Here is a 19,260-nt window from a genome sequence, read left to right on the forward strand (position 1 = left end):
ATCTGTTAGATAACCTTTCTATTTAGATTAGATTTGATGGGCACGGGGATGGAGAGAGGCTGACGCGGCCGCACTCCGCTCAGCTGGCTGTCTATCTGACGAGCCGATCAAAGCCAAATGGTGCACCATCCGCCTGTCGGGCTGGAAGGAATATCGATGTGCGTATTCTCTTACGACGTTGAACCATGTACGTGCGTGTGCTCAGGCACGAAAGAAAGATGGAGGCGAAGTTGATGGACCGTGTGACTCGCTCGAGTCTCGGGGGAGACCTCGTACGAACAGTCGTCGTCAACTTAGACGCAGACTCGTTTCTGTTTCCCGGGTTGGGACTTGCCGAGACGAGACAGCCAGGCACGAGTTGAGAGGGTACATATGTAGGGGACGACTTGGGGGAGGGGGAAGAAAATGTATGCAAGGCCAGAAACAAACAAACAGACCCCCCCCCGTCTCACTCCCTCTGCACCGGTTCGTCGCAGAATGCGGGACTCTGACTCGGTAGTGCGTAAGGGCCGCCGATCATCCAGCTTCCCGATGTTTGGGGAGCCCAGTCAATACAATGCAGGAAGAAGATGAACAGTGCTGAGAGTTCAGTTCCTGGCTGGCTGAATTGCGAGGCAAAAAGGAAGGCCCCCCCTGTCTGCCTGTGGTGGACTTGGCGCGGCAGGCGCCACGCGGTACTAGGACTAAGTAGGCGCCGATCTTGTTCTTGACCGCATAGCATACATACACCGTCCTTCAGGAGAGAGCGAAAGTGAGATGGGGAGAGATCCACGAGGGCGATAGGAAAGATAGTAGTAATACAATTGGCAATAGGCTCATGGAGCCTCTTTCGGTCAGGCGCGCCGATCGTGATCAGTCATGGGGGTTTTCCCGGACGAATATGGGCAAGTGCGTGGCTTGTTCCAGAAGCAAACTGTACCGGCTAATTGGGCACACGTACACGGTTCCCGCTTGCTCATTTCGATGGCCCATCAGTTCACAACTCCTTCATTCTGTCAGGGCCCGCCCGTTTTAAATTGCTTGCACTACCTATTTGTGCTGCACAATTTCCCCAGGTCTGGAGTAATTTGCCCTCCGAGGGTAGGGCTGATTGACAACAGGCAGACAGACAGACAGTCTGTCTGGACAGGAGCAGGCGGGTTTGCTCCTCTTGACAGTCCAAATAAGGTCGGGGTGGGAGGCTAGAGGAGCGCTAGGAAATAAGGACCAGGTAGCCTGAGCTAGGCAGGACCAGCCTAGCCAGCGTAGGCGGGGTTTGGGGGTTGGTGGTTAGTGCCAGCACCAAGCAGCAGTGCGGTGATGACACCATGTCCAGCGTCCAACCACTTGCACTTGCAGCTGTCACTCGGCGAGTCTGGTACGTATGTATGTACCTCTTCCTGCATGCAAATATGGCATTCCGGCCACATCTGGTAGGTGCTGACAAGTAACCTAGCTGCCTACCTAGATGAGGCTGGCTGGCTGCTGCCGAGATTCTCGAACGAGCCGCCTGGAAGCCCCGACCGAGTTAGTGACTGAACCCCATAATCGCTGTTATCTCTTTTTGCACGCCCAGCACTACGACCTACTGTACCATCTCCCCTTTTCCTCGTCGCATGGAGGGTCAAGATGAGCATGCAATCTCAGGCTGGGTCCTTTTTCTTTTCTTGTTTTTTTTTTTTTTTTTTTTTTTTTTTTTTTTTTTTTTAGTTTATTGGCCATGATTGCCAACGCTGCCAAGGGAGCAAGTCAGTTGTAAGATGCCTTAGATGCCCTTCTAACGGCCGGGTCAGCATTTTGCCAAGCGGACGCCAAGCCGTTAGCCTGCACAACCACCACCAAAATGCCGGTTAGCACGGCTAACGGCCCTTCAAAACAACGGAGTTATCCTCTGCTGCTTGATGCAGCCATGGACGCTATTACGCGGCATCAGCGATTCATCGCCCGTACTGGCACCAACTGGCTCCTGGGAACTGGGGGATACACTATCCGCGACCAGGGGGTGGGTAGGGGAAAAAAAGAGGCGGTGGTCATCCGCCATCGCCCATCCACACGCCATCTTTCTGGATTCTTGGCCATCGAGCAATAGCGCAGAGCAAACCACATGGCCAGTCACCAGCAACCAGTTATTGCGCCTGCCGCCACCCCCCCGTCATCCCGTGGGCGTGGGAACTGATCCATTCACCACGCCCCATCTCGTCGGGTTCCGTTTGCTGCTACCCAGGCACTTGCAGGCTCCGTCAGTTACAGTAACCTAAGCAGACAAGGATAGTAGGAAAAGTGACTCCTCCTTTCTCACTCGGTGCCGCTTATTTTCTTTTTTGAGACAGACACCTTGGTTTTGGGGAAAAGGCCAGGGCCGAGTAAAACCGGTGTTAAATAAAACGATGGCTGCCGCTCCGCAAGGCGTCGAGAGCACCACCACCACCACTACGTCCGTCACTCCCACCGCAGCCGCAGTCCATGAGAAGAAAGTGAAGCCGCCCAAGCGCGACTGCAGAACCATGTGGAGCGCCCGTGTCGCCTTTCTGCGGACCAAGAGGGCCATTGCTGGCATAACCATCTTCGTCGTCATCGCTATCCTGCTTATCTGTAAGTAAACCTTCGATCTCACATCTGGCATCTGTCATTGAAACCCTAAACTAACCAACCGCCTCTCCAGCTCTCGGCGGTACGCATGTTCTTGATGGCACCTACCGAGGAAAGATACCCGAGGAAGGCGAATCAAAGACTTGTAAGCTCTACCACGATCTACCTACCTACTCCTTCACCATTGTCCCGTCGCACTGCTGTTGCCGTCGCCTGTCCCCGTCGCCGCCGCTGTCGTTGTCGCAAACGTCCCCGCAATCCATCACGCCGCCAATTGCCCTAAAAAGCAACTGGGTCGCTCGGCCCTTGTCTCATGTCGTTAGACGGCGCAGTGGCCGGACACTCCCGACACCCGATTTCGATACTGACGAGAGTGCTGGTGTGGCCAATGACTGCATTGCGGAGGCGGCGCAGCGCTGCGACGGGAATCCTTTGATGGATTACACTTTTTTAGAAGCCCGGGGAAACCTTTTCTTTTAGCTAATACGAATTCTTCACCCTCAACAGTGCCGCAATCGAATGCCCGAAGGCAATTCCCCGGAAGCATAAAAAATGGCACCGCGCTGCGCATCATGGCCCTGGGCGCCTCGACCGTGAAGGGCCAGAACTCGCCCGGCGACAACGGGTTCCGCAAGCAGCTGCGCGACGAGCTGACGGAGCTGGGCGTGCCGGTGAACATGGTCGGGTCCGTCAAGGCCGGCGAGATGCTGGACAACGAGTGTGAGGCGCAGGGCGGCGCGCGCGTGTCCGAGGTCTTCAAGCGGGCGAAGCGGGTCGTGCCTGAGATGCAGCCCAACGTCTTCCTGATCAACGCGGGCGTCAACAACGCGCTGCAGCTGTTCGAGCTCGAGACGGCCGGGCGCGACATGGAGGACATGGTCAATTACCTGCTCGACACGTCGCCGCGTTCCTTTGTGGTCATCAGCACGCTGCTCACCAACACGCTCAAAGACTGCGAGCAGTACATGCTGCAGGTCAACCAGCAGCTCTGGGACGTCTTCGCCAAGCTCGAGCGCGAGGGCAAGTGGGTGCTCATGGCCGACATGCACTACTCCGGAAAGGACCCGGACGCCATCCTGCCCTCGGACATCACGCCCGACGGCACGCACCCGACGGCCGAGGCCTACAACAAGATGGGCCACATCTTCGTCAAGGCCATCCAGCGCGCCGACAAGCTCGGCTACATCCAGGTGCCCGCGCCCAACGGTATCCCCGATGACGGAGAGGCCGAGGCGCTCGCTGCGCAGAACGCGCCTGCGCAGCCCCTGGCCAAGCGCATTGCCGCGGCGTCGGATAATGTGGTCCAATATCTGACGGCGGAAGAGGGCCGGAAACGGTTCATGCTGCAGCGCCGAGCGTGGTGCGGTGTGCCAGACGAGTAGTGATTTGACGAATCGATTGAAACGGGAAGTCGACATTTAGCGAGCAAGAAGAAGAAGAAGCCATGTTTTTGATCTTTCTTCGACGGGGTACGCATTATGCATGGATGGGTGTGGGATTCGAGAAAAGAAACACGCCTGGGCGTTTTACGGGCATCTGGGATATTTGCTTTGGTTTACTACCTGGGAAGATGAGCATACCAGTCGGTTCATTCCTAACTAGGAGCAGCGAGCATTCATGTCTTTTTGTTGTTTTTGTACGAGGTTCAGCCGCAACGAATCTACGATTGCGAGCGCATCGCCCCGGCAAATCTGGATGTAGACACGGACGGACGGATTACACGAGCCAGCGAAGTTCGGCCATGTACTATTAGGTATTATATAGACGCCACCAACCCATCGGTCGTCAAACTACAGTAATTGTTGTTCTCTTGGAGAACTATTCACATCTCTGGTGTTGAATTTGCATCCGCCATTCGAATCTTTGATCGATCGATGCATGAGGAAGTATGTGTGTGTGTGTAGCATTGCGTCCTGTCGTTCATGTCAATCAATCCCACCCCACCTCCAAGCTTGCGACACGTGCAAGCAATTCGCGATCAACATCCAACCCAACGCATCTGATTTTGCGTACCAGGCTTTCCTCTTTCAATTACGTAGTTGGTAGTTCGTGCTTCTACATCTATCTGCCAATTACTCCCCTTTGCATCGAGCTGGGGGACGTGAGTAAGAAACCCTTGACCAGATCGTCGTCAATCAATCACATGTGGTACCTGGTACCGCAGTTTTGACAGCCCGCGCGCAAATGAAGCATGACGTCACTACGTTTCATCCGAACCCAGCAGGGCCAAGTCTGGTCTAGACCACCGTCACTCCCGACGTGGACGACGACGTACCCGACGAACGCCTGTGCCTGCAGACTCGCACACGGCCGGCGACTTGCCCCTGTAAGTAAAGTTGGGGGAGTTAGTCATACATAAGGTTGACCTGCCGAGCTACTTTGACATCTGCCGACACGACCCCAGACCAACAGTTCCTGCCAAGAATCTTTCTCTGCATCTCTACATCTCTACATCTCTACGAATCAGTTCATCCGGATCACTGACTCTTGAATTCGAAACGACCACGCCAGGGCCCTCCAACAGCCATACCATTGCTACTGCACCGAGTCTTTCGAAACGGAAAACACCTGCACCCAAACAAACAATGTCTTCATCGCCGCCGACGGACCAACCCGCCCCTGCGCAGGCAGCACCCCCGCTCAACGGCGGAAACGAACAGGCACCGCTGGACCAGGCCAAGGACAAGGCCGCCGAGGTGAGCGGCGGCGGCGGCGCCCACCACCAACACGAAGCCAGCCAATCGACCGGTCCGACGACGCCGCTCAAGTCCCACTTTAAGGGCATGCCGAAGGACTGGGAGAAGAACAAGAGTAAGGCATCCATTCACTCTCCGCTCTGTCCACTTGAGTCTTGTTTTTTTTTTTTTTTTTCTCTTTCCGCTGGTTCTTGTGACTCCGTAATGCTAATCTTTGTGCTGGGATTATAGAGAAGCAGGAGAAGGATACTTGATTCTGGCAAAAGGACCGATTGCATCGCGCGCGCGCACTGCCGCTCACGTTTTCGGGGTTAACGAACGAACGGGGAGTAAAATCTAACGGTTATGGGGAAGAATTGGGGCCCGGGCTCATTAGCAGGGCGGGGCGACATGGGGGCCAACATAACGAGATTGTTCAACGGCCAGATTGTTCATGATTGTGCATTTGCGATGGCCTGCGTGATGATCGATGACGGAGGATGAGAGAATGGGGCCTGATAGGTAGATACCCTCGTTGCCATCCTATCTTATTGATTGTTACTGCAACCACTCTAGCGGACCGAGACGTTCGATTTGCCTTGCGTTCGGACTGTGACTTGCAGGCTACCCTTGCCAAGTTCAGTGGTGAATGGTCGTCCCTCCAGTCCCAGAGTTATCCATACACGAATAACACTATCTAATTCGTGAATTACCCTGTTGGTGACTGATCAAGTATGTAATGGAGTCAGGCAACGAGGACAACAATTAGCCTAGAGACTCTGGTCACTTCGACTGCATGACTACGCCACACTGCCCAAACCAGTTTACCAGGCTGCCAGATGTCTATGAAATGCGAAGAGTTCATGTCTGGCCACGGTTTTACCACACAAACATGTCATGTTTTAATTCTTAGGGCGCACAATAACGGGTGGTCAGTCCCCTTGAAGCTTTACGCATACGCAGGTCGGGCGCTACCATACAGCCCAGAACACGGATGAGATGTGGCAGTGGGGCGAGATCTTATGTACGAAGTAATACATATTCACAGCCAATGAACTCGTCTTACCCCCTGTTCATCGAAATATCTTGCCCCCCGCTCAGCCTGCATGGCGGCCTCCTCCCACCCTCATCACATTGTCGTATTGGGAGAGGTTCGCTGCTTTGGAATCACACGCGTCATCTCAAAACTGCATCTATCAACATAGAGCACGGTCTGACTTCAGCCCCTATCCGAAAGCCTCCTGGGTCATTTTCAGGATACGATGGACCCGCTATCCGCGCTCGCCATTGCGGCAGCTGTGGTGCAGTTTGCCGAGATTGGCGGGAAGCTGATGATGAAGAAGTGGCGCAAATACAAGGAACAGCGGGAGCCGAAACCCACGAACGATGAGAGCCGATGGATTCGGGAGGCGGAAATGGAGGATGCGCTGGAAGAGATGACCCTCTTCACCCGGACGATCAGGGAGTCGACCGATAACGTCGTTTCTCATGTCACCCCCACCGCAGCCGAGGCACAGCTGCTAGAACTCTGCGAGCAATGCGAGGAAACTACAGGATACTTTCGCGAGGTACTGGCGGCGGCCAAGCAGCGCTCATGCCAGGAAACCACACATAAGACTGAGCTTGAGAGACTTTGGACCGACGATACGACCGAGATGCGACAGCGTGATCTACATGCCCTGCAGCGACGTGTCACGGGCGTTATTCTCCTATGCATATGGTAAGACGCCTCGCTGATCGCTTTCTCGACCCTAAGCTGACTTATTTTGCAGGGAGAATTCGAAACAGACAAAGAAGTGGGAAGCTGAATTCGGCAAAAAGCTGAACGATGTTTTCTCGTTGCTGAAGCGACTCGAAGAGTCCACCAGTAGATGCACGCTGCCGGCGGTCGATGCGAAGAGACTAGACTGGTTGTTGAACTCGGGTGACAACAACGGCCTTGGAGGCACTGTTCACCAGGATCCTTTTCGGGGCCCCGATAATGGTTCATCGAGGGATAAGCCAACTCCAGACCTCGCCTACTTCTTCACGCACTTTGTTGCATCTGATACGACAAAAATTAGCGATGCGTTCAAAGAAGCCCTGAGCAGGGAATCAATGAACCTTGATCAGATCTACCAAGAGATGACAGGTCGCCTTTGGCGAAGAGATTGGCAGCCGGAAGAGGATTCGGCCTCGGAGGCGGAGACCAGGTCTATGTCGGCCCCTGACGTTGCAGAGGATCTTCTCGAACTGATGACGAGCGGTCTTCGCTTCGAAACGTTTACCGGAAGGCAAGAGGCCATCCCAGACCGCTTCCAAACTACCTATCACTGGATCTTTGACCGGCAGCCCAAGAAAACCCCGGACGATTCGCTGCTGTGGCACAGCTTTCCTGACTGGCTCGAGGGTGCCGCGGACCCGGTGTACTGGATCACTGGCAAGCCTGGCTCGGGCAAATCTACCATGATGAAATACATCGTAGAGAGCCCAGCAACCATGGACCATCTCGAGAGGTGGTCCGGCCCACTCCCCATCCTCATGGTCAGCTACTACGCCTGGATCGCTGGCCACGGTCTACAGAAGTCGTGGGCCGGCCTGAAGAGAACTATGCTGCACCAGGCAGTGACCAGGCAGCCTGAACTCATGACCCGGGTTTGCCCGAGACGATGGGCCCTGTCGCAAGCACTCCCTTACAATCGGAGATTTCCCCACTGGGAGAGCTGGGAGGTGGAAGAGTCTTTCAACCTTTTACTCACGAATTGCGGGCACAGCTTTAAGCTCGCGATTTTCATCGATGGCCTGGACGAATTCGACATCGACCCAAAGGAGGTGGTGCACTTAATCGAGGGCATCTCTTCCGTCTCCACCGGGTGCCTCAAGGTCTGCGTGGCCAGCCGTCCGTGGACGCAGTTCGACGACGCATTTAGCGACGTGCCCATGCTACAGATGCATCAGCTTACCAAGGACGACACCATCGCCTTCGTCGCCGGCCAGCTCGACCGGAACCAAGGGTTCCGGGAGATCCTCGACGTCTACCCCACCCAGGTCCGGGAGCTCAAGCAGGAAATCGTGGCCAAGGCTCGAGGCGTCTTCTTGTGGGTTTCCGTCGTCGTGCAGTCGCTCTTGATCTCCTTTTCCGAGGGCGAGAGCCTGTACGACCTACAAGCCACGCTGGAAATGCTGCCCAGCGACATCTCTAGCCTATACGACGTCATCTGGGCGCGGATCGAGGAGCGGAATCGGCGCGACGGGTCCTGGATGATCCAGGTGCTGGTGGCAGCGCAAGGCCCCCTTGATTGCCTCACCATGTGGCTTGCCGACGAGTCCAGGACTACTCGTGCGGATCTCGAGAAGTTGCCGGTAAGCGGCTTCCCTTGTTTATTCCCACTAGACCCCGCGGTTGTTCCTCGTCGTTATTCATTTACCGTTCCAAGGAGTTGAATATGCCGTTTAATTCAGGAGTTTCCTGGAAGAGTAAGTACTAATGCTGCAATTCGATAGGTCCACTTCCGAGATAGCGCCGCCGTCTTGCTCAAGCGCAAGCTGTCGGCTCGGACAAGAGGAATCCTCGAGATTGCGGACGCCTCCAAAGAGTATGTAGACTTTTCCCACCGGACGGCCCGGGACTGGGTCCAACAACCGGCAGTCTGGGACAAGATCCGTGCGTCCTACGGCAAAGACCACGATCCCGATCTCGTTCTGTTCGAGGCAGAAACACTCACTTTTTCCATTCCCCACGCCCCCCGAGGCACGCGCTGGGCCGGCATGAAGAAGGCGCTGTGGTACGCTGCGCATTCGTGCGAGCGCGGGATGGACCACGAGCGGCTGGTCCAGCTGATGGACTTCTTTGACGCGAGCATCCAGGAAAACTACGTCAAGGCGACGTGGCCTTCGCTGGGCGCCAGGGCGACGGGGAAGCAGCACTGGTCGATGAGCCAGAACCGATCGCTGATCCACAACGGGTTCATGGGATTGGCGGCGCAGTTCTCCATCCTCCCCTACGTCCGAGCCAAGACCGCGAACGGGCGGAACCTGCCCAGCCGGAAACCCACCCAGGACTATACCAGCCTGCTGGACTGCGCCGTGTTCGGATACGAGTTCTTCACCGGCTACGACGTTACCGAGTCCCTGAACCTTCCGCCCATCTCCGTCGAGCGCCGGTTCGCCACGGTCCAGTTCCTGGTCGACGCCGGCTCCGCGCCTGGCCCCAAGTTTGACGTTTACCTGGCCCAGGAGGTGAAGCGGTGCGGTACCGACAGCCCGGTGCTGCTGCACTACTACAACGAAGTGTGCGCTTATAGAAAGGCCAGAACCAGTGTGCGCCGGCAGGCAAAGGGCGTGTTGGGCTGGGTTTCCTCCCTCGTGCGCTCGCCACGATCAGGTTAACATGAGCATGTGAATTTGGATGAAGACGTAATTACACAGACAGAAATAAAATCTCAAATGAGCGATGCTAGCTTGATGAGCCAATATACTCTACATAAGATGACAGGGCTCATTTCCCTTGCGACTGCAACCGCTCCATGCCCGCAACCGACAGCGGAAACCGCCAAAACCCATGAAGCACAAACGCCGCCCACCGGTACAGTGGCTCATCACCAGTCGCATCCATCACCCTGGCCGCGGCCCGGACTGCCTTCGCCACGTCCACGAAACCAACATTCCCACTTCCACTTCCACTCTCTGTCTTGGTGTTACTCTTCCTCTTACGGCACTGGTCCAGGAACGAATCAAAGAAATGCCGGGCGAACTTCGCCCCGTCCCCGTCGCTGATGCTCCACAGCGTCGACACGGTCGAGCTGGCGCCCGCGTACAGCAGCGCGGGCACGAGCCCCATCACCTCGTCGCCCAACTGCACGTCGGCCACGCCCCCTGGCACGCGACCATGTTGACGTGGGTGCTCGGGGGCAGCCGGATCTCAAAGAGTTCGCGGGCTGTCAGACGGTCGACGGGGCGTTCGCTGTCTGATTTCGTCCCGTCTTCCGATGATCCCAACTCCGGCGGCGGCTGCCCCTTTTCGTCGGCAGTGGTAGTTTCACTAACCACCCGGGGAAACTCGACATGGTGGTTCAGCGGGTCGCCGGCGCGCCAGTTGCAGTGGGTATGGAGATGAATCAGTCGGGACCCCGCGGCGCCTTCCAGGAACTTGGCCTTGCCGGCGCCCGCGTCCATCAAGGAGGGGACGCCAAAACCGCCCGCGAGGTCCCGGATGCTCTGGCGGCCCGCGGCGTAGCCCGCCGCTTCGGCCGCGGGGATACCGGACAGGAACAGCGCCTGCAGCTCGCGCGGGGCGTGCCGCGCGTACTCGGCGGCTGTGGCGCAGGAGCGCAGGAGGGAGTGGCTGTGCGTGTATATGATGGGGTTGCGGTGGATAAGCGCCTCGGTTCTGGTGGTGGTGGAAGAGCCGCTGCTATCCTTCGCGTATGTGAGGCTTAATGCATGGAGCGGTACTCGGTGCAGGGTACTTGACGGGCAGAGCACGAGCACCTCACCCCTTTTTGTTCGGTAGGCCAGGGGGGCGACGAGGCCGCCGAGCTGGGCATCGAACTTGCTGCGTGCTTCGGGAGTGTCCAGGTTTTCTTCCCGAAACCGTCTCCATGTAGACGGAGAGAGATATTGCTGCTGCCAGCTTAACACGTCCGCTTCGGTGACGGGCAAGACGTCCATGATGGGCGCTTTGTCGGCCCTCGCTGTGAACAGCAGCATACGTCCGGCCTGGTCGGTTATGTAGGGCGGGAGGTAGAACCAGTCGACCAGCACTACAGGGGACCCGGCTTGGGCCTCTAGATTCGCTATGTCAGATGTTGCAAAGGGAGTCGCTTCGCGGAGATCCACCAGCTGGCGCAATAGTGGATGGCTGCTCTTCATGCGTTCAAGGTGCGCGTCCATCTGCCGACGCAGCTCGAACCTGGCCATCAAGTCGGCCTCCTCGGTCCGTTTCTTCAAGTCCAGCATCTGCTCGTACAGCGCCCGGGTCTCGGGAGTCTCGACAATCCTGTTGATCAGCTCGGGCGGGTCATAGCTGCGCACCCCGATCGTCCGCGCGAGCGAGCGGGCCTTGTACTTCTGTACCCAGCTCCAGACACTGCCAGCCGCATCCGGGGACAACTCGTCTTTCTGGGCGAGATACAGAGTAGTGGCCGTGATGGCGGTAAAGGCGCTGCCGTAGAAACGGGTAAGATCCTGCCGGTGATGGACGCTATCGAGCCCGTCGCTCCACGAGGAGTTTATTTCGTGCCTGGACAGGATGGCATCGGCTTCTTCCACCCTTTTTGTTCCCTTGGCCTGCAAAGCCTTAATTTCATCTTCCGTGAAGGCCGTGGTGGAATTTGCCTTCGACTTGTCTGGGCTTTCCATCAACTGCTGTAGCCGGAAGATCTTCATCAAGCAGATCTGCGCCCCGGTTCGCAAGAACCTGGCATAGGAAACCCTATCATTCACCCGAAGATGCTCTTCGAGCGCGTCCTCGTTCCACTTTTCCGCCTCCAGCAGCCTCTTGGACGTCTCGTCACTGGTGAAGTCCGCCACCGGTCCGAGCTGGGTCACGAGCGTCATACACATACCCCCGACCCATGACGACCGGTTTCTCGGAAACGCTTCACGAATGATCTTCGGGAGGGTCCTTTCCAGCTCTAAAAGGGTCTGCAGCTCGCGGATGCGGAGATCCAGCATGTTCTGGTCCGAGAAATATGCCTGCCGGCTGTCGCGCAGCATCATCAGACAGAAGAGGCGTTTTTCGCGCAGGCCTTTGGGCGGGCTGCTCAGCCACTTGCAGATACGCTCGTACTTGGCTTCTTGCAATTCTGTGACCTCGAGGGTTCTGGGGTATATGATGGAGGCAAGTTGGTCCATCTGTTCGCTACCCACTATCTTGACTGTGTCTTCCATGTTCCGGGGGCTGACATCGAATTTGATGTCAGTTTTGGTGATGCCCATCATGCCTCGGAAATCTTCGACGGAGAGATGACCGGCAGCAACATCATCGAATGACCACTCCCACAACAGGTCTATCGTTGTTGTGTCCGTCCCTGTTTCGTTCCTCATTGAGTTTCTCCAAGGCCAAAAGAAATTTTCGTCGACCGCTTCATCACTGGGTTCTTCTATCATGGCAGTGTCTTTGTCGTGAGAAGGAAGCACAACTGGGCCGCTACGATGGTGAATCCAGTCCCCTATCGATGGCCCACGGACCTCCAGCTCCGCCACCTTCCTGTCAGCTTCACTCGATTCCTGCATACGACGTAGAGATCGGAAGAGCGCAGACTGTGACCTGTACAGCGATGCCAGTATAGCCGGCGATTCGAAGTACGAGTGCCGCCGCCGGAACCCGTCGATCCACTCCAGCGACTTCTCGCGGTCCACGGATGTGGAGAGCGTGAAGGAGATGAGGCTGTTGCGGTGCTGTACCAGGTCGGTGATGTCTTCGCTCACCTTCTCGTCGTAGGTCTCGAGCCGCGCTTGGAGGTCGAAGTATTTCTGCTGGAAGTCCGGGTCGGACGTGAACTTGTAGAAGAGGCTGGCGAGATCGGCGGCATCGGACAGACATAGACCGGCTTTGGGACTTTCCATCTGCTCTAATCTACCGGCGAGCAGTTCCGACTGGCGCAGCTTTTCGACCGGGTCTTGGATGCAGGATAGCTTCTCGTATTCGAGGGCTTGCATGTGCTGCGTGGACGCCCGGTCGGGGATGTTGTTCAAGTCGCAAAACCTGTTGAAAGCTGCTTCTGACCTGTCCATTTCCTCCAAGGCACCGGGTACGTTTTGCAACATGACCAGTGTAGTTGCCCACTGTAGTCTGACTATGGCCTCGATGTAGCCCCGGTCGCGAGCCTCCGGAATCCCAGCTAGTACGGACAGGAATTCTTGCACCACTGGTTCACGATCATCGATATGGGGTTCGGTTCAACTCGACACGGAATACCGCGTTGGCCTCGTTGGTCATGTTCCGTGTGCAAAGGGAGCGACGCAGCTCGTGCAGCCCACTCCAGGGCTCGTTGGAGGTACAGGTCGGGAGAAGCTCCGCGTCGCTGTTTTCGTAGGCCGAGTAAATCCGCGTAAACAGGTAGCATATGACATATCGGCGGATGCAGCTTGCCTGCACATCCGTATAATCCCCAATGGGTACGTCGCGGAGCCAACTTTGTGTTCTCGCCACCTCGTTGGCAGAGGATTCGAGATCGCCGCGGTGTCGAGTCCCCAGCATGGCACGGGTAAGAGCCATGAGTCGGTACTCGGGGCGATCAAGATCTTGATTAGACTCTTTGACGTCGGCCAGCCCCTTATCTAGGATTCGCCATGCCTCTCCCCATCTGCTGGCTTCGTGCTCAAGATCTGCCCGTTCGATTATAACCACCGGGACGTCTATGAAGGAACCAAGCTCGTTCTGGTAAATGGCCCTCGCTTCATTTGTGCGGCCGATGGTCTTGAGCCAGATCGCCTTCTCGATGTGCTGGGTGGCCTCTGTCGGCAGGGCCTCGTACAGGGAGGCGTGGATGCCCCGATACATGGAAGGCTCCATGTCGCTTTTCCAGTGCCGGTGCTTTCCTTGGATAATAAAACGGCGAAGACAATTCAATTCTGTCATTCGAATCTGGACATGGTATAGAGTAATACACAATCGGGTCCTAGTTCCAAAGCGCGGTCTCCAGCTGAGAAAAAGAAAGCAAGCGACAGACTCTCTGGAATGCCTCGGCGTGATCAAGAGGCCTCCCTCCGACTCGATTGTCCAATCCCAACATCCGGCGCCCCTCTTGCATGCAGCCACCAAAAGCCTGGAACATCTACAGCATGAAGGTGCCAAGGCCAGCTGAAAATGCTCCTAACCGACGTCTTGCCTAGCTGAACCGGGAATCCCCGCGACCCCAACCTACCCGACCAGACTAATTGTGCGATAATTCAGGCATAAAAACTTCGTCGATTTGCATTGTTAGATTCAAAAAAAAAAAAAAAAAAAAAAAAAAAAAAAAAAAAAAAAAACTTTGAGAATCTGTTCATTGTTCAGCCAAGCACCTCGAGTTTTCTGGCAACACTGGCCCCCAAGATGAGTGCGACACCCGAAACCAAAATTGAGGTCGCGGAGGAGATGCCGGAAGCCGCGCTCCAAATCCCCTCGACCGCCGAAGATGTGAATGACCCTGTTGTTTTCTCCCAGTCACTCAACCTCACCTTCGAAGAAAGCGGCGGCCAGCTCTCCAGTGAGCCCCAGACCAACCGACCGGACGAGCTGTCCATCCCCCCGACGGATCATCTCCTCCACCGTGTCTTCCAGCATCTTCCACTCCGAGTGCCTGCGACCCGTCCTCGCGGGCACGTACAACGGCGTCCCCGCCTACCTCGTCCGGCTCCAGTTCCAGCTCGTCGCGTCGGCGGGCGGCAGCAACCGGGGTTGGTCGAGCCGGGTTAAGGGGGCCACCATCAAAGTCCTGTTCCAAGACGCGCCACCACCGGGTGGGTACGGTTCGGACAAAGAGGAGGACTCGGACGATGATGAACCGCAGCACCCTTCCATCGTGAAGACCATGCCTGGGCCGGAAGGCTGGCAGGGCCATCCGACGATGACGCAGGTGGAGGACAAGGCGGAATTCGGTCTTCAGCTGGGCTGGGACGCCGTCGGCGTATCGGCCACCAAGAGCCGGCAGCGCACCAAGGCAAAGACGGGGGCCATCCGGATAAACGCCGTGTGCAGGGGCCATGATTGCAACAGTCTTATCGTTGCCGTAGCTGAAGACGCCGTGGACGCCGCCGGGATTCCCGAGCACATGGTCCTCCCGCTCATCGTGGCAGTTCCTCCTCAACAACAAGGGTCCGGGAGCCGGGGGAAACGGTTCAGCATGCGGGTTGAGGTGAACGCGCGGTTCGGGTTTTGGCGCCACGGCATCTTGGCAGACATAGTGCCCATCATGGGGCGGGCAGACGAGCCGTTGTATTTCGATCCGGGAGTGATGCACCAGTGGATGGAAGAGGGGCGGAAAGGGGTGGGAGGGGTCAAGGCCGTGCAATGGCATGGGGACTTGGAGGGCGTGAACTTAGAGGAGCACTTTTCGTTGTCTGGGCCGGGCCAGGCTGCTATCTGACGACGTAATACACTCTGCAAGTCTGTCCCAAATCCCAATTGCGTGTGCTGAACCCAAGTAAATGCGTCTTTGCCCGCCAGTAGCAACCGTGATTACCGGTTTCTCAACGCCAGCAAGTTCCGTCCCCTTGCGCCTCGCCCGCCCCTTGGACCTACAGGCTGAGCATGTTTTGTTTTCCTGGTCGAGATATTCACAAGAGGACAACGGCCATCCAGTCCTCTCAGCTGGGATGCAAGGCCTTGCCCGAACCCTCCCAATAGAACCTTGATCTGCGCCCGCGATTGTCCCTTGCGTAAGTGATCAATGATACGTAGGAGTGCCTTGGCCCAGTTGAAGTTTTCATGAGTTGTTGCTGACGCATCCAAGACGTCGAGGTCAACGACCACGTACACAGGGCGGTTGGCTCTGGAAATCGACATTTCCAACAGACCCAGCCACCCCTGAGCTGTTGTCTCGGTCTTCTCAAGATCGTGCGGTGGTGACGGAAGCTCTCAAGGGCATCTCCTAACGCGGAGGCAGAGATACTGGCGATGGTATTCGAGAATTGGATGTCGTTACGAACATGGTCGGTGTTGATAAACGAGTTTGAGTTGAGGGTTTGAAGTGCTAGTTGGTGCCATCTATTAGCACCTGGTTCGTGGTGTGTAACGGACGTGCGGGGGCGACCATCACCTAAGCGTTCAACAATGTTATTATCTTTTGCTATCCCGCCACTTGTATGATTGCTCATTCTTATTTTATCTCATACGCAATCAGCTCGCAACAAGAAGGTTGGTGACGAGGCTCGTGACGAAGGTGGATGGATGCTTACATTCGGGCGGTTAGTGGGAAGGGCCGCGGACCCATCATCTTCCTATATACAGAACACCTGGGGTCAGAGAAGTTAGCACAGATTGACGGCGACGGTACAGGTAGATAGAATGTTGCCAGACCCGCCCCCAGGCCAGCACAGCCGAGGTGATTGCATCTCACACCCATCAGCCGCGGCCTTCATAGCCGATAGATAGTCAGTGACTTATATCTCCCTTATAATGATATTATAACGGCATATGCTGACAATATGTAAACATGCGGAGATCTTGGGACAATTCCTGATCAAATTACTTCGATCTTAGTTCCTTGTCCACCGCTGAAGTTGCGTCTTGCTGCTGGACGAAGCGGATGCCTTTCTTTAGCAAGAGACGTCAACGACTTGGAAAGGAATGGGAAAGTCTCTGGTCGCTGAACCATTTTGTTTTTCTTTTTTCAGCTTCAAGTTCAACGGCTGGGTCCACTAACGATCGGATACCCTGTCCTCCTGCCAACACTTGAGTACTGCTTTGAAATTTTAGTTTCGACGTCCAACAGGCAAGGCTCGATTAATGAAGCCTTCAAGCAGCGCATCCAAACTGCTCCTACCACAGGGACATCAACAAGGCCGGTACCACCAAGGTCTGGGAACAACATACTCGACCCGCATTTGACCGTAGCAACCACGAGAGAAGCAAGAAGCTGCCCGTAGTGTTCAACCTCGAAAGACTCATCGTAGAGACGGGAAGGCATTTCCAAAGGCACAACTCAGACACTAACAATGGCCCAAGTGCGTCCAAGTTCAGCACCTGGAATGGAAGACAGGCTCGCAACGCCTTCCAAACTGCGAAGTTCTGACCCCGCATGAGGGACTGGAGAGGTTGAAAGAACCCGGACTATCTCACGAGCAAGCAAGCCATGAAAAAAAAAACCCCAAGATGGCGCAAAGTTCCTCTACTACCAAGACCCTTCGACCAGGTCGAAGAAGTGGTCGGGGACTTCCAACAACATCGTACGATGCTCGTCCCCCAATGATCGCCCAGTGGGACCGACGCTACTTGCTTAGATTACAGTCAACGACATCCGGGAAACCGGATCACGTCCGGGGCCAGATCCGGGGTCTACGGATCGACGACTGGCATGGGCAGGCCCGAGCGCCACGGTCGGCTAAGCGCCTGGCAGCCGGAGCAATCTGAGCGCTTCTCCGTACGCACCCTCTCCCACCGCAGATCCGCCCAGACGCCCTCCAGCTCGAAACCCGAGGTATACTCGACCCCCACGGCTCCCGCGGGGCCTGTGAAGAAGACTCAAAGGGAAGCAGCACAGCCACGCCCGGTCGAAGTGCTCTCCATTGGGGCTGGATGATGAGTGCACAGACGAGGATCACGACGATCTGTACGACGATGGAATGGGGAGCGAGGTTGGGCAAGACGTTTACGGCCGACCCGAGGATGAGGTGGACTTGGAGTGCCATGATGAGTGACCAGGATGCCTTCCGCTATATGAGTTGCCGTTTTTATCCTTTTCGTTTTACTGTTTACCTTGTTGCCCAATGAGACTGCACGGGAACTACGATATCTTGATCGCGAGACCGCACCACGAAAAGAGAGTTGTTGTTTCTCAATTACGAACATGTCGTTTGCCCGGGCAACGGCTAGCCAAACTTTCCGCGCCCTTTACACTGCCAATAGTCGGTTTCTAGCTGCTATCTAGGGTAAGAACCAAGGTGCCTGTCGCTGCCTGCCCAAGATGTCTTGACATCCTAGCCACAGCAGGTTTCAATGGGAAAATCCCGCTTACGTATAATTCTCGCCAGCGCTACCCACGGAGTCTACGTTGCCGGGAGCTGCTGCTAGCAGTAGTATAGTAGCGCCACCAATAAGGCTACGATGCCAGCGCTACTGGCGCTACCCAAGCTTCCGCCTGCCGCGTTAGCAGATAAGGGTTAGAAGTTCGTACCTCTGGCGCTTTAGCCGGTTTAGCGCGGTATTGGTGCCAGCAAATTGTAATTGCAAGAAAGTCGGAGTGGTAGGACGGTTTGGACAACAGCGCTGGCACGTTGGCGACAGCGTCCGCTAGCATGGTTGAATGCTAGCAACGTTTCACTATAGCCGACAAGGGAAAAAGTTAGTGCTTCGAATTCCCAGCTAGACCGGCTGCTAGAAGGGACAACGCACAACATGGGCGAAGATCGGCGGCGGAAACAGCTATACGAGCAAAATTCAATTTTATTTAGTGTACGTTTGCATGTTTTCGACCTACTGCACTTCTCGAATTCTTTGCGCTGAGAAAAAAGGGGCTTGACGGGAAGGATCATTGGTCTTCTACCCAGTGAACACGCCGTTCATCATGTCGTCCTAGGCCCCGCCTTACCTAATTGTGATACTATCGTTACACGAACCTGTCAATGCAATAAAGAAAACTGTTCAGGTTGGAGTGTGGGTGCTCGGCAGCATAACCTCGGTTGACCCAAGCCAGGTCATTGGGAGAGGGAAAAGGGGAGAGGGGAGCGGGGAGGCCATATCACTCCGGTGCTATGCGGGGAAAGGGCCCTGGGTTTTCAGGGCCCAGATCTGGAGATAAGGGGCTGGGGAGGGCTGAGAAGCGGGGATTAATATCTTCCATTCCCAGCATCGACTCCACGCCAAGCCCGACCCAGCAGAGACGAATGCTTCACCATGGCCCGACCCAACAATGAATATCCTCTTCGTGGGTGTGCTTACTCTCCCTTTTCCCATATGAACAAGCCGCTTGTCAACATGACACACAGTGTGTGTGTGTGTGTGTATGCATATGACCCATGTGGAATCAAATCAATTCAATGCCTGGTGTTTCTCCGCATCGGGGACCGCCCAATGGTAGCGCGCCAAGGGAGATTACTGTACGCCCACACACTGCGTCCGACGGGGGTTGAATCTGCGAGCCCACTGGCCCCTGGTCACAGGTGGCTGCTCCGAGGCATGGTGACGAGCTAAGGAGGAGGCGGACTGCCTTCCCGCTTACCTCCCCATCAAAGGCACCATGCCGTCTTCGGGTTTGTCTCCTTCCTGATGCTCTTCCATGCCTTCTTTACGGCTTGGTCTGGAACGCACCTAGGCGGGCCAGCTAGGGCTGAGGCCTCAATGTTTCGAGTCCCCTCCAATATGACAAGTGATACAGCCCACACGTGTGGCAGC

At 55.9% G+C, this 19,260-nt stretch overlaps 8 protein-coding genes across 8 annotated transcripts; 5 read left to right on the top strand and 3 right to left on the bottom strand.

Moving 5' to 3' along the window:
* Positions 1-2,366: 2,366 nt before the first annotated feature.
* Positions 2,367-3,950, top strand: PG986_002455 (carbohydrate esterase family 3 protein; the record flags this gene model as incomplete). Its single annotated transcript, XM_066838677.1, has 3 exons — positions 2,367-2,571; positions 2,642-2,713; positions 3,076-3,950. 3 exons carry the CDS (start codon positions 2,367-2,369, stop codon positions 3,948-3,950), a joined length of 1,152 nt encoding a protein of 383 aa, XP_066703741.1.
* A 1,203-nt stretch (positions 3,951-5,153) lies between these two features.
* On the top strand, positions 5,154-5,518 carry PG986_002456 (uncharacterized protein; the record flags this gene model as incomplete). The annotated part of the gene is made up of 2 exons (XM_066838678.1): positions 5,154-5,379; positions 5,496-5,518. The coding sequence occupies 2 exons, from the start codon at positions 5,154-5,156 to the stop codon at positions 5,516-5,518; spliced, it is 249 nt and encodes an 82-aa protein (XP_066703742.1).
* A 987-nt stretch (positions 5,519-6,505) lies between these two features.
* Positions 6,506-6,967, top strand: PG986_002457 (uncharacterized protein; the record flags this gene model as incomplete). Its single annotated transcript, XM_066838679.1, has 1 exon — positions 6,506-6,967. One exon carries the CDS (start codon positions 6,506-6,508, stop codon positions 6,965-6,967), a length of 462 nt encoding a protein of 153 aa, XP_066703743.1.
* Positions 6,968-8,531: 1,564 nt separating this feature from the next.
* PG986_002458 (uncharacterized protein) lies at positions 8,532-9,611 on the top strand (the record flags this gene model as incomplete). The annotated part of the gene is made up of 2 exons (XM_066838680.1): positions 8,532-8,585; positions 8,727-9,611. 2 exons carry the CDS (start codon positions 8,532-8,534, stop codon positions 9,609-9,611), a joined length of 939 nt encoding a protein of 312 aa, XP_066703744.1.
* A 450-nt stretch (positions 9,612-10,061) lies between these two features.
* PG986_002459 (CHAT domain-containing protein) lies at positions 10,062-12,992 on the bottom strand (the record flags this gene model as incomplete). Its single annotated transcript, XM_066838681.1, has 1 exon — positions 10,062-12,992. The coding sequence occupies one exon, from the start codon at positions 12,990-12,992 to the stop codon at positions 10,062-10,064; it is 2,931 nt and encodes a 976-aa protein (XP_066703745.1).
* A 112-nt stretch (positions 12,993-13,104) lies between these two features.
* Positions 13,105-13,740, bottom strand: PG986_002460 (uncharacterized protein; the record flags this gene model as incomplete). Its single annotated transcript, XM_066838682.1, has 1 exon — positions 13,105-13,740. One exon carries the CDS (start codon positions 13,738-13,740, stop codon positions 13,105-13,107), a length of 636 nt encoding a protein of 211 aa, XP_066703746.1.
* A 522-nt stretch (positions 13,741-14,262) lies between these two features.
* On the top strand, positions 14,263-15,295 carry PG986_002461 (uncharacterized protein; the record flags this gene model as incomplete). The annotated part of the gene is made up of 2 exons (XM_066838683.1): positions 14,263-14,447; positions 14,491-15,295. 2 exons carry the CDS (start codon positions 14,263-14,265, stop codon positions 15,293-15,295), a joined length of 990 nt encoding a protein of 329 aa, XP_066703747.1.
* Positions 15,296-17,205: 1,910 nt separating this feature from the next.
* PG986_002462 (uncharacterized protein) lies at positions 17,206-17,558 on the bottom strand (the record flags this gene model as incomplete). Its single annotated transcript, XM_066838684.1, has 2 exons — positions 17,206-17,378; positions 17,459-17,558. The coding sequence occupies 2 exons, from the start codon at positions 17,556-17,558 to the stop codon at positions 17,206-17,208; spliced, it is 273 nt and encodes a 90-aa protein (XP_066703748.1).
* Between the last annotated feature and the right edge of the window lie 1,702 nt (positions 17,559-19,260).

Source organism: Apiospora aurea (genome assembly GCF_038362705.1).
Source record: "Apiospora aurea strain CBS 24483 chromosome Unknown utg000002l_segment0_segment0, whole genome shotgun sequence".
In the NCBI taxonomy this organism is placed as follows: Eukaryota; Fungi; Ascomycota; class Sordariomycetes; order Amphisphaeriales; family Apiosporaceae; genus Apiospora; species Apiospora aurea.